This window comes from Heteronotia binoei, chromosome 16 (assembly GCF_032191835.1).
Source record: "Heteronotia binoei isolate CCM8104 ecotype False Entrance Well chromosome 16, APGP_CSIRO_Hbin_v1, whole genome shotgun sequence".
In the NCBI taxonomy this organism is placed as follows: Eukaryota; Metazoa; Chordata; class Lepidosauria; order Squamata; family Gekkonidae; genus Heteronotia; species Heteronotia binoei.
In genome coordinates, this window is record NC_083238.1 from 26,484,076 (window position 1) to 26,497,852 (window position 13,777).

Consider the following 13,777-nt stretch of genomic DNA (forward strand, 5'->3'; position numbering starts at 1 on the left):
GACACTCTTGCATTTGGGTGAAACTCTATGGTTTTTTTTACCCCCAAAACTATAGAGTTTGCCAAAATACCAGAGTCTCCCCAATACAATGATGTCACTTCCTGGTTATGTCATTCCATATGTCATTGTATAACAATGTCCCTGGTTAAGGGAGGGGCTTCCCCTGCCTGCCAGCAGATCCACAGCAGAGAGAAGCCCCTGAAACCAGGAGCATCCCCCATCCAGACCTGAGGGCTGTTAGCCTATGGAGAACAGTGGACCTTTGTAACTTTAGGAGGGAAAAGAAGCTGGAGGATAAGGCCTTCAGTATTTATTTGTCATGATGATTAAACAGAATTTCCCATACTGAATGGCAGTAACCTTCTAAAGATCTATGTTGGCGACAACAAGGGGATGCTGAGCTCCTTATTCTACGGTGAGCTGAGCGAGGGGAAAGGAGACAAGAGCAGAAAGGGTAGTGGAATTAAGTTGCTAGTTAGAGACTCAGTACCATCTCAACAGAGACATATGAACATATATGAACAGATGAAGCTGCCTTATACTGAATCAGACCCTCGGTCCATCAAAGTCAGTATTGTCTTCTCAGACTGGCAGGGGCTTTCCAGGGTCTCAAGCTGAGGGTTTTTTTCACACCATTTTGCCTGGACCCTTTTTTGAAGATGCCGGGGATTGAACCTGGGACCTTCTGCTTACCAAGCAGATGCTCTGCCACTGAGCCACCGTCTCTCCCCAATGTGATCATTTCTGCTCTAACTGCAGTGCAATCCCAAACAGAGTTATGCCCGTCTTACCCCATTAACTTCAGTGAGTTTTGAAGACTGCAGTTCTGTTTAATCTCTGAAACTAGGATCCAGCACACCCTTGTGGTGCACGCAAATTCTTTGTACTATATGCATGAATCACCTTTCGAGAGAGAGGGAGAGAGAAATGAAATCAAATGCCACTATGAGAATTTTATCACTGAAATTTGTCAAATTAAAAAAAAAAAACAGCTGAAAGGCCAAATTTTGTAAACCAGCAAACAGCATTCGAAAATATAGTGCCCTATTAGGCTTCATATCTACACATTGTGTGTGTTCATTCTCACAGTGAAGCAACACCATGCTCTTTACACACAATTAGTGTACAGCAGAAACAAGGATGCTACATCTGATCTTAGCCCAAAGGCTGAGAAGCGATAAAAAACTAGAAATCATCTTTAAAAGTATAAAGAAAACTAGAGAGGGGAAAAAAACATTTATTTGAAAAAATATTTCCTAAGAATGCAGCATTATACACCATTACATAATTTATTTTTGAGATTTTTGGAAGATCACCATTGATTAGTCGATTCTAACCCAGAAGTAGCAGATTCTTTGTTTTTCTGTGACACACACAAACTCTGCTTTTTTAAGCCAAAATCTGACATTCACCAAGTGCATTGACTTTATAGTCCCTTCATTTAAGAGACTGTTATTTTAAAAAAATGCATTCTACCTTTAAATTCTAGGAGGCTTTGGCGAGACGTTGCCATTTCAATTAAAGTGCAATCTGGGCACAATAATGTTTTAACCTGCAAGGAAGAAAGCCTTTATTGAGCTGGTAGAATTCCACTAGCTGAATAAGATCAGAGAATCTGGTGTGACCATCATCCAGTGTATAAAATAGTTTGCCATCCTCATCCAACTGCAAAAAGAGAAAAACAAAATAATCCACCTTGGATGGAGATTTTTTTTTAAAATAAACCTTTAATTTTGACAAAAAATGTCTAGGCTAAGTTTATTTTAAATGTGCAGAGTGCAATTGTGCACATGCCTAACTCAGACCAGCATCACTGGAGTATTAAACCTGCTCAGCTGTGCTTGTCAATACCAAAGTTTTAACAGATCCCTCCTAAACAGAGCCAACATGTTCCACAGTTCTGTATGAAACACATTTTATCCCCTCAGTAATCCTGAGAGATTCATCAACAGAGAATGCCTCAAGGTCATTCATTGAGTTTCAGGGCAGAGTAGGGATTCAAACCCCTGAATCCTAGTCCAGCACACCAACCACTCTGTTTGCCTAGCTCTATGCAATATTCTTCCTCCCATTTTCTCTTGCTATTCCCAAAACCTGCTCAATCTATACCCAGTCTGGTGCTCCTCTCTGTATTCTCCCATCGACCTCTCCTCCTGATGCATATAGTTTATATGTCCTCTAGCTCCACTGTAATCACAGAAAAGTCAGAGATGGCCACTGTCTCCACAGTGCACTGACTCAGTGCTTCCCTAACCTTCAGAAGACTTAGGACAGGAGAAAAAAAAATCAAAAACAGGTTGGATGCATGGAGGTTACAATTGCAAACAAACACATTATTTCAGACAGTATGCCCACCCTGCTGACAAGCCAATGAAGTTAAGTGCCCTACACAACCACAGTAGGTTTTTTTTGCAGCAGGAATAAACCTGTAAGCAACTTACAATGTCATCCTAAGATCAGTATCCTGGGAGTAAGCTTTACTAAATAGCCTTGGGTAAGATAGGGTTCTAAGTAGACCTGATTAGGATTACACTGCTAAATTCTTGAACACATGAAGCTGCCTTGAACCAAGTCAGTCAATGGGTGTGTTCACACTACACTAAATAATACGTTTTGCAACTGGAGGAGGGGGAGGGGGTCGTGGTGATAATGATATTGGATTTATACCCTGCCCTTCACTCTGAAACTCAGAGTGGCTTATGGTCTCCTTTACCTTCCTACCCCACAACAGACACCCTGTGAAGTAGGCGGGGCTGAGAGAGCTCTCCCAGAAGCTGCCCTTTCAAAAGACAGCTCTGTGAGAGCTAGGGCTGAACCAAGGCCATTCCAGCAGCTGCAATTGGAGGATTGGGGAATCAAAACTAGTTCTCCCAGATAAGAGTCCACACACTTAACCACTACACCAAACTGGTGTAGTGATAAGATTATCTGATAAGATAATCTTACAGTCACAAATAGTCAAACAGACAATCATTTTGCTTTCACAGACTCAGGAAGTACCATCTGAAACTAGGAGACCTTGGTTAACTTGGTTAGAGTATAGTAAGTTTCCCGTAACAAAAGAACTGGAAAAATACAGAAGATTAAGCACTGCCATGAACTGGAGTCCTTCAGCCATTGGGGACGGGGGTGGGTTGTCTTTATTCTTAGGCTGATTCCACACTAACCTTGCTCTGCACCAGGCTTCCATTTCTCTCTGGAGCAAGCTAGCGATTTCACACCAGTTGCTCCATGCCATTTTGTGCCAGGGCAACCCACGATTTGCCGTACTGCAGTGTAAACCTGAAAAAAACAGGTCTACGCTGCAAACAGGACAAATCACAGGTTGTCTTGGCGCAAAATGGTGGCGCAAAGCAGCTGGTGCAAAATCGCTACCTTGTTCTGGAAAGAAACGGAAGCGTGGCACGGAGCAAAGTTAGTGCGGAATCACCCTTAGTTTTTTAAACAAATCTCCCCTTTCTCTTTTCAGCTCTATGAAGTTCCACTTGCTCCTGCTTCTCAACAAGCAAAGATTCTGGCAAGTGTTGGTTGTCCCCTGGGACCTTTGGAACACACAGGGGAAACAATTATGAGGCCAGAATGGCAAGTTTGTACCCAGAGAGAATATTCGCTATTGACACATGGATCATGCTAATGGGGAAACAATAGGGAGCAGTCAATAGACTCCCCCATTAGAATCCCATTTTCATGTTGAGATGGCTTTTAAATTTAGAAACTGCTTCTTTCACAGATGCTTGCAAACAGCAGGCTTCAATGGCTATAAGCAGAATGCATTACCAAAACATTCATCTCTGTCTTGGCCTTACTTTATCAACCACTGTAGTGTATTGCATTACTCCACAAATTTACTGGTTACTTACTGGCACAATTTGGAAGTGCTTGATTTTTAATCCATGGCTCAATGACAGCACAAAGGTTTTGGGGTTACTTTGGCTATCCCGTACCAAGAAAACTCTAAAGGGAAGAGGGGGGGAAAAAGAAGTCAAACATTGTGGAGGTGGGGTAATGCTAAATTGCAACTATCTTCTGAGGTTATCCTGATCAGATTTTTGTGGGGATTACAAACATCATTTTGTACCAGACAAAAGCCTTCATTTTCTGGCAAACGTAACACATTACCATGACAGGGAGGCTCTCTTTACATGTGCCAGCAGGGTTTGGTTTGGTTCTTTCTTTCTTTCTTTCTTTCTTTCTTTCTTTCTTTCTTTCTTTCTTTCTTTCTTTCTTTCTTTCTTTCTTTCTTTCTTTCTTTCTTTCTTTCTTTCTTTCTTTCTCTCTCTCTCTCTCTCTCTCTTTCTTTCTTTCTTTCTTTCTCTCTTCCTTCCCTTCCCTCCCTCCCTCCCTCTTGGGGTGGTGGTGATATTAAACATTCAAATATTCAATTCTCCACCCTCTGCCTAAAATGGAACATGCCAAGGAGGACTATACAAGGAATCCTGCGGCACCCATGAACCTGTTCTGATGCTTCTGAGGTACAGGAAGTGAAACAGGGAAACGACAGGTATCTCTCTTCCAAAGGGAGTCCATTAAGCCTGTCCCACAAAATCCATACTAGTGCTGTGCGCCAGAGCATCAAAATCACAAGCTAAGGCAGCTCACCAGTGGTTCATCTTCCAGTTAAGCCATTCGGCCTTTGAGAACAAAGAACTGTCAAATAGCTGAACACTTCACTGCCCAAGAAAAGCTATAAGTTAAAAAAATCTTACCCATCCACCAGTCCTTGCCTCAGAATCAGCTGATGAGCCTCCTCTCTAGAGATCTTGTGGTGAAACCACGGCTGAGAACTGTGTATGGCTGGAAATACCAGGAACAGGTGAGAAATAAAATCTTGCCGGAAGGATTTGAGCGCAAGGCAAAATGACTACATTCCACAAAACCGGAAGTTTTGTACTGACCTATGTTTGATGGGGCATTTTGCAAAGTGGAGGGGCTACAAAGTCGTAAACAGCCTTTTTTCTGGATGGAAAGGAAAAGAAAAAGAAGAGCTGGTTTTTATTCTACCTTAAGACGTCTCAAAGCAGCTTACAATCACCTTCCCTTCCTTTCCCCACAGCAGATCCCTTGGGTGGGGCTGAGAGACCTCGGATAGGTCACCCAGCAGGCTTCATGTGAAGGGGCACGGAATCAAATCTGGTTCTCCAGATCAGATTCTGCTGCTCTTAACCGCTACACTACACTTTCAAAATAAATAGAGGTGAAAAAAGCAAATTAGATTTTTTTTAAAAAAATAACAACAACAACAACAAAACCTCGAGATTTCATACCCGCCATGCTAATCCTTCTTCAACTGCAACTGACAGAGCTTCTGAGGGGTTTTCAATAACTCTGGATTTATGTCCTGTGAAGTCCATGGCCACAAGAGAATTCTCTGAAACGCTTCTCTGCCAAAGGAAACATATGTTTTAGAGTGGATCGAGCCAAAACAATTCTTATTTTTAACGTCTGCATCATCCTCAGAGCCGTAAGTCTTCAGTGAAGTCCACCCAGAAGGATCGAATGATTAACCAATATTGATTAACCAACAGGAAATTAAGAATTAGAAAAAAAAGTATTCTGTATGTAGTCTTTAAGATGAATGCATTCTAAAGGATATCCCATCTACAACAGGGTTTTTAACTTCTTCTCTGTCATGTGACGGCACAGCAATTTTACACGGGACATCTAGCGCAAAAGAGTATCATAAGGCATATACACTAACTTTATGTCTAACTTTACGGCTCCATGCCTTTTTGTTCTACATTGCTCAGAGCGCTGCATGAGCAGATGTAGGGTGACTAACAAATCAAATAAATAACAAGAAGAACTGATAAGGTAATTTTCTCACAGCAGCTAGAACTATGACAACTTGGGGTTGAAGAATTCATCATACCCTATAAAAAGGAGGAATGATTAGCAGGGCTCATTTTGTAGCAGGAGCTCCTTTGCATATTAGGCCACACACCCCTGATGTAGCCAGTCCTCCAAGAGCTTACAGTAGGCCCTGTAATAAAAGCCCAGTAAGCTCATGGAGGACTGGCTACATCAAGGGTGTGTGGCCTTACATGCAAAGGAGCTCCTGCTACAAAACGAGCCCTGATGATTACTGAAATTATTTCTAAGACTGCCAGTGCAATCTTAAACAGATTTACACCCTTCCAAAGCACCCCCGTGGTGCAGAGCGGTAAAGCTGCAGTACTGCAGTCTGAACTCTCTGCTCACGACCTGAGTTCAATCCTGGAGGAAGCTGGGTTCAGGTAGCTGGCTCGAGGTCGACTCAGCATTCCATCCTTCCGAAGTCAGTAAAATGAGGGGGGAAGTGTAGCTGACTGGGGAAGGCAATGGGCAAACCACCCTGTAAAAAAAAGTCTGCCGTGAAAACGTCGTGATGCGACGTCACCCCAGAGTCGGAAATGACTGGTGCTTGCGCAGGGGACAACCTTTACCCTTTTAAAGCCACTGCCCTGACTGGGTAGTCCAGCTAGCCTGATCTTGTCAGATCTGAGAAGTTAAGCGGGGTCAGCCCTGGTTAGTACTTGGAGGAGAAACCATCAAGGAAGCCCAGAGGCAGGCAACAGCAAACCTCTTGTCTTCAAAACCCTACAGGGCTGCCATAAGGAGACTGCTACTTGATAGCCCTTTTCACCACTAAGTCCACTGACATAAAAAAAACTTAACGGAAAGGGACTGTACTAATATGATTTGTCAGGCAGGAATATAGTTTGTTTTTTTGCCGTGAATGTAAAAATGTAATAGTTTATAATATCGGGTTTCTTTCAATGACATCATCGTTACCACTGTTATCTGGTAGTAAATGGGCTGTTCCCTTTTGACATGAACACTTAGTTGAAAGGAAAGCAAGTAGGAGGGGAAGTTAACCTAATCCAGCCACTGAAAACTTCATTTCTTTACCTTTCTAACCGAGACTTAGGGTGTATTACACCATGTAAAACAATGCAGTCAAATAGCATGAGGCATTTAACAAGCAATGCAATAGAACTAGGATTATAAAAATTAGAAACAATCCCAGAAACAAAGTATCAGGCATGATATGTTACACAATGCAGAATCAGATTCTGGGTTGTGGGTTTTCCAGACAGTTCCTCTCTCCTGCAATTATTTCCAAGTCCCCTATTTGTTCTCTCTAGCAGTATGGTGAGTGGAGGAGCTAGATAGGGCCACTGGAAGAGCTTGATAGGGCAACACACATAAAGAATGTTTCTTCGTGGGTAGCGGGAAATTCCAGGTCTAAGGGAATGCATTTGTCCACTACATGTGGAGTGTAGTCTGTAGAATACTGATGCCAGACTGTTTTATTGTTGTTATATCTAAGATTTTAATAATTGTGTTATATTTATATTGCAATTTTGATATTTTAATGTTCTTATCGTTGTTATTCTTGTTGGCAGCTGTCCTGAGTTGTTTGTGGGAGGGACGGAGTATAAATTAAAATAAATAAATAAATAAATGTTAAAAATCAAAAGGAGGAAGTGGCTAAAAGTACAGTAATTTTTAAATTTTATTTGATTGGGCATGCAAGGAATTCAATACAGTAGGGTATGCATATATGACACAGGCGTCACGAACTTATGCAGGGTATGGCCCCAAGGTACATGAACACAACCACTCTAATGAGTTAAGCTGTGCCTAACTGGAGTATTGTGTTTAGTTTTGGGCACCACGTTTTAAGAAGGATAGACAAGCTGGAACATGTCCAGAGGAGGGCAACAAAGATGGTGAGGGGTCTGGAGACCAAGTCCTATGAAGAACGGTTGAAGGAGCTGGGCATGTTTAGCCTGGAGAGGAGGTGACTGAGAGGTGATATGATCACAATCTTCAAGTACTTGAAGGGCTGTCATATTGAGGATAGTGTGGGATTGTTTTCTGTGGCCCCAGAAGGTAGGACCAGAACCAATGGGTTGAAATTAAATTAGAAAAGTTTCCGGCTCAACATTAGGAAGAACTTCATGACAGTTAGAGAGGTTCCTCAGTGGAACAGACTTTCTCAGGAGGTGGTGGGCTCTCCTTCCTTGGAGGTTTTTAAACAGAGGCTAGATGGCCATCTGACAGCAATGTGGATCCTGTGAATTTAGGAGGAGATGTTTGTGAATTTCCTGCATTGTGCAGGGGGTTGGGCTAGATGACCCTGGAGGTCCCTCCCAACTCTATTATTCTATGATTCTAAGGTCCCCTAAAAAACCCTCTGCATGTGGCCTTGAGGTCCACAGAAGTAAGTCAGGATATAAACTGAAGAAGCAGAAATACCTACCGTAGGTGTATTAAGAGAACCGCAGCCACCTCTACCGTGATACGGTTGCATGTAATTCTGATACAGTTGCATTCCATGCTAAAAACAAAATAACCATTATCACTAGGTTGTGGATTTATGAACCACAGTCCAAGACCACCAGTGGAAGAATCAGATAGCCACAGGTTTCCATCATACATTGAGTCTGCCAGTGATAGCTTTTCCACCCTACACATGCAAGAAGCAGCTACCCGGAGATCCAGCTACTCAAATTCTATCATCAATTAATAGCAAATACCATATGTATCTGGAAGGAAGACAACCCTCTTAGAAAGCAAAGATTAAACTCAAAAACAGATGACCCTGAATTGCAGATGGCGTTCACTTTCCTCTCTATACCTCAGAGCTTTCCGGCTGGTACTAGAACACGTGGGGGTAGACTGTGGCACCCATCAGATGGCTTGCAGGATTAGCCTCCTCTCTCTGTCCTCTCATCTCCTGCATGGACCCCAAAGGTGTGAAGGTGGATAGAGAAGTATATCCCTGTGTATATACAAGGGTTGCCAGCTCTGAGTTGGGACATATCTGGAGAATTTGGGGGCAGAGCCTGGGGACAGCAGAACCATAGCAGAGTAAAATGCCACAAAGTCAACTCTCCACGCAAACATTTCTCCCCCATAAGGTAAGCGCTCATGCGCTCAACCACTCTGGGCAGGTTTTCAGGGAGGGGAAAGGTGGAAGCAGCTTCAGATGGCTTGGCAGTTTCACACACCAAGCCGCCTTGCTTCTGCCTTTCTGCTTCCAGATGCGGCCTGAATCTCCATTTGGTCATGGATGCTGACTGGGTTGATCTTGGGCCGGTTACACACTCCCTCGTACCTCAGTTACCCCATAGGGGCGGTATTATGGGATTAAAGTAGAAGAAGGGAGAAGAAGAGCAACTTTGGGTTCCCATTAAAGAAAAAAGCAGGGCATAAATATACCTGGTCTGTGTAGCCCACGCTAGCTCAATCTTGTCAGATCTTGGAACCTAAGCAAGATCAGCCCTGGCCAGGTTTTTTTTTTTTGGTAGAAAAATCAATTTGCATATTAGGCCACACCCCCTGATGTCACCATTGATTCACACAGTGCTTTTTTGTAGAAAAAGCCCAGCAAGAACTCATTTGCCTATTAAGCCACACCCCCTGATGCCAAGACAGCCGGAATTGTGTTCCTGCTCAAAAAAAAAAAAAAAACCCACTGGCCCTGGCTAATAGAGAGCCAGTTTGGTGTAGAGAGCCAGTTTGGTGTGGTGGACTCTTATCTGGGAGAACCGGGTTTGATTCCCCACTCCTCCACTTGCACCTGCTGGAATGGCCTTGGGTCAGCCATAGCTCTGGCAGAGGTTGTCCTTGAAAGGGCAGCTGCTGGGAGAGCCCTCTCCAGCCCCACCCACCTCACAGGGTGTCTGTTGTGGGAGGGGGAAGGTAAAAGAGATTGTGAGTCGCTCTGAGACTCTTCAGAGTGGAGGGCGGGATATAAATCCAATATCTAATACAGTATTTGGATGGGAGAGTTCCAAGGAATACCAGCGTCGCTACACAGAGGCGGGCAATGCCAAAACCACCTCTGAATGTCTCTTGCCTTGAAAACTCTATAGGGTCACCGCAAAGCAGCGGTGACTTGTCAGCACTTTCCGCTACCACTCTAAATATCTAATTTTTTAAAAAAATAAAATAAAATGCAGAAATTATTAAGGATGATTAAGCAAAAGGGTTTTTATTTCCTTTTTACCTTCCACAAACGAATCGCCGTCACCCAGCAGGTCCTTTTCTGCTCGCTGTCTGCATAAAGCCGTTTCAGGTCTCCGGCAGCTCCTGCTTTGTGAGGCTAGAAAGCCACAGCACAGTGTTTAGCATTAATTCCTATCTTGAAGGCAACACCTGTTGAAATAAAGGCCACTAATTCTCCCAGTTCGTCAATGAAGAAGATATTGGATTTATATCCCGCCCTCCACTCCAAAGAGTCTCAGAGCGGCTCACAATCTCCTTTACCTTCCTCCCCCACAACAGTCACCCTGTGAGGTAAATGAAGATATTGGATTTATATCCCGTCCTCTACTCCAAAGAGTCTCAGAGCGGCTCACAATCTCCTTTACCTTCCTCCCCCACAACAGTCACCCTGTGAGGTGGGTGGGGCTGGAAAGGGCTCTCACAGCAGCTGCTTTTTCAAGGACAACCTCTGCCAGAGCTATGGCTGACCCAAGGCCATGCTAGCAGGTGCAAGTGGTGGAGTGGGGAATCAATGAATGTGGGATCTCCCCTCCCCCGCTTCTTCAAAAAGAAATCTTGGCAAACAGAGTGCTCCCCCGCTCCTCAAGAAACTGCTGTACTCTGTGGGTGTGTGTATATATGTTTATATATGCTAAGCATTTACCTTAAAGCAGAACCCATAGCTGACTGGCGCTCCGGGTATCTTTTTGCCTGTCAAAGACATATACACATCACTACTGCTGAATTCACTGAATAGTTGCAAGTGCCTCGGCTCCTAGAAGGAAGAGGCGAAGCCATTACATACTGCGCTAAGAGGAGACGACTCTTCTGTAACGTAAAATATAAAATCTGCAAAGAGAAGAGAGGTGTTTCAGCATCCTAGGTGTCGCTGCTGATGACAACGCCAAAGGAACTCACTGAGCTGGCAGTTTACCCTGAGCCCATATGGAATTGTGCTAAAGGTAGCCATAATCCTGTCTACCATCTTTCTAGGCCTGCAGCTACAAGGTGCAAAATGAGTTCAACACTCAAGCTGTCACTGACAGTACAGCTTCATACCCATTACTTTGCAATCAATGGTCTGTTTTCTGCTTTGGAGTTCGCGGGGATCTCAAAACTGCTATGGTCAGGTACATACCGAGGCCCAGTGTCCAACAGACAGTCCACCACCACCACCATCCAGCCTGTTTCACAATGGAAGAACTGGGCAGAAGCAGAGTATAAGAAGAACAGACTGGTGATGTTTCTTGCTCAGTCCCTCCAAAACTACAAACACCAAAGAGCAAGCTAGATAGCTAGGGCAATATCAGTCTCCTTCCTGTCTGCTCTGCTTTCACTCACCCTCTCTAACTAGTAGAATGTAATCTCAGGGAACTTCCTTCTTCCTTGCTCTCCTCCTCCTTCTTCCCTGCATGCATCAGGAGGAACAGCATGGTGTCTCTCCTCCTGATCTGAACTAAGCAGATGGCCTACGATCAATCCAAAGCTATCCGTAGTTAGCTAGAATAGATAAGTCACTCTTTCTCTCCACTACACTTATATGTTATGTTTCTTTAAATAAATCAACCAGTATTGGTTTAACTTAAAGCAAAGGCTCTCCGTGCAGTTGGTGAGATAGTGTGGTAACCACTAGACTAGGCCACACTGCTGCGCTGAAGCTCAGAAAGAGCACTCTACTAAGTGAAGGTAAGGACCTGACCAGTCCAGCCATCCTAAACAACACCCAATACCAGAGGACATGGAGCACAAGACTCTCATGCTGTGTCATCTCCTCTGGCTCTTCTCTCATCAGCAAATGGGAGATCAGCCCAAGAGTAATCTTTTGAGGTGTCCTCTCACTTCCCAGTAGAAGGAGTGCTGCAGGGAAAAGAATATGTCTATTCTCTCACAACTTTTAATTCTGGCAGTTCCAAAAAAAGCATATGTTACTGACCTTCACTGCTACTGTTATACTCCTCTCCCTTTAAGAGACGATTTAAAAAAAATGCACAGTTGTAAAGCTTTAAGAAGGCTATCATGTCATATGACATGATACATTTAGTCCCAAGTTCAAAAGCTACCTTTCATGAATCCATCTAGGACTTTAAGCTACCCTTAAAATGGCTCTTATAACTGGACACGTTTCATAGGTCTATTGTATGTGAATTTCTTTTTCAGGAACTTCATGACATGATCAGCTGGTCAGTTTCCATCCCAGCCATTCATGACCACAAGTTCTACTACAGCATAAGAACCCAGGCCGATCAGCATATGGCTGTCAAGTTCTCCTCACGAGGGCTCTCTTCACCTCCACCACCACCCTGCAGAGTCTGTGAATGTTGTTCACACCACCTGGTAAATGACAAACACTAATTTTTTTTATACTCTCAGACCTTTTTAAAAAGACAGAAATTGAGAAAGGGTGGAAGCTCTTGCTAGACTAGTAGCTGTCAAGCAGTACCTCACATGGAAGCTGAGAAAAAGGGGGGGAAACATTCATAATGGTGCAGCAGCAGAGAAGAAGTGGTGTATGAGGAGGAAGAAACAGTAACCTATTCTGCTAAGCAGAACCCATAGTTCTTAACTTCGAAGTATTACCTGGGGAACTGAGAACAAGGAGAGTTGCCCTGTTAAACCATCTTATAACAACATATATTCTATCATAGTATACTACTGAATGTGTGTGTGCTTTTTCTGCATTCCTCTCCATTGCTGTAGCTTCTTCTGACCACCTGAAAGAACATTTCCAGAGTTTGGGGCCTGGATAGATTGCCCATTTAAACTTACAAGGAAAGTTCATCTTTTATCACCAGAGGGGTTTTTTTTTTAATCTCCAAGACTTGCATTTATTTACTGCATTTCTCGTTCACCTTTCTCCCTATTCAAGGATCCCAAAAGAGTATGATATCGATCCACTTAACACACATATAAAAAAAGCCAAAAAAAAAAATTTGGCCAAGTCTTCATCTAATTTCAGCACAGAATTGACTGCCACTCCAGGCTTGTACTATAAGGAAGCAAAACTGCAGAGTACCTGCACTCGGGCCTTCTCTGTTGTGGCCCCACACCAGTGGAACCCGCTCCCAGAGGAAGTGCGGGCCCTGCGGGACTTTGACCGTTTCCGCAGGGCCTGCAAGACCTTCCTCTTTAGTGAAGCCTTCACCGACTAAACACTGAGAGACTGCTTAAATGACTTTGTTATCTGTCAGAATAGCACCAAGATGTTAATTTTATTGTTTTTACTGTTTTTAGAATTTTAATTAATTCTTACCTACTGTTAAAGTACTGTATCATTTGTTATATTGATTGATGTTGTTAGCCGCCCTGAGCCTGCCTCGGCGGGGAGGGCGGGATATAAATAAAAGGTATTATTATTATTATTATTATTATTATTATTATTATAAGGGCTGACTTATGTTTTGCCTTCATTCCTCTCTTCTGGAAGGAAAAAAAAAATCGGAAACAAAAATTTTGAAAAAGGGGAGAAACAGATGTTATTGTTCATTATTGCAAACCTAAGATTTGCGGGGGGGGGGGGGGGAATGGAACAAATACCTCTGTTTGCATGTTTTGATCTTACCTTTGACATCCCCTTGATGGAATAATACAGACCAGAGCTCCGCAACAAAAAGTACATCTTTTTCCAGGTTTTTTTCCCTCGTTCTTTAGCATATAAATAACTGTGGATTTCGGGATACCCACTGCCACTTAAAAACATCTGAAAGGTAAAATTGAAAACACACACACACTTTGTATCCCACCAGATTTCAGCTTTCCAGGTGTACAAGAGTGCACCTGCACCAAACAAACAACTCCTTGCACA

The 13,777-nt window shown here is 43.3% G+C and overlaps 1 protein-coding gene across 2 annotated transcripts in view; it reads right to left on the bottom strand.

The window, feature by feature from the left end:
* Positions 1–1,221: 1,221 nt before the first annotated feature.
* Positions 1,222–13,777, bottom strand: part of GRB14 (growth factor receptor bound protein 14) — a 66,223-nt gene continuing 53,667 nt past the window's right edge. For both annotated transcript variants that reach the window (XM_060256990.1, XM_060256989.1), the window contains exons 6-14: positions 13,535–13,672; positions 10,640–10,750; positions 9,998–10,093; positions 8,246–8,323; positions 5,265–5,381; positions 4,896–4,956; positions 4,707–4,794; positions 3,861–3,954; positions 1,222–1,665 (exon numbers count right to left, since the gene is read on the bottom strand). In XM_060256990.1, coding sequence (XP_060112973.1) covers positions 1,519–1,665; positions 3,861–3,954; positions 4,707–4,794; positions 4,896–4,956; positions 5,265–5,381; positions 8,246–8,323; positions 9,998–10,093; positions 10,640–10,750; positions 13,535–13,672 — 930 coding nt within the window. In that variant the 3' untranslated portion in view covers positions 1,222–1,518. The remainder of the gene's footprint in view (positions 1,666–3,860; positions 3,955–4,706; positions 4,795–4,895; positions 4,957–5,264; positions 5,382–8,245; positions 8,324–9,997; positions 10,094–10,639; positions 10,751–13,534; positions 13,673–13,777) is intronic.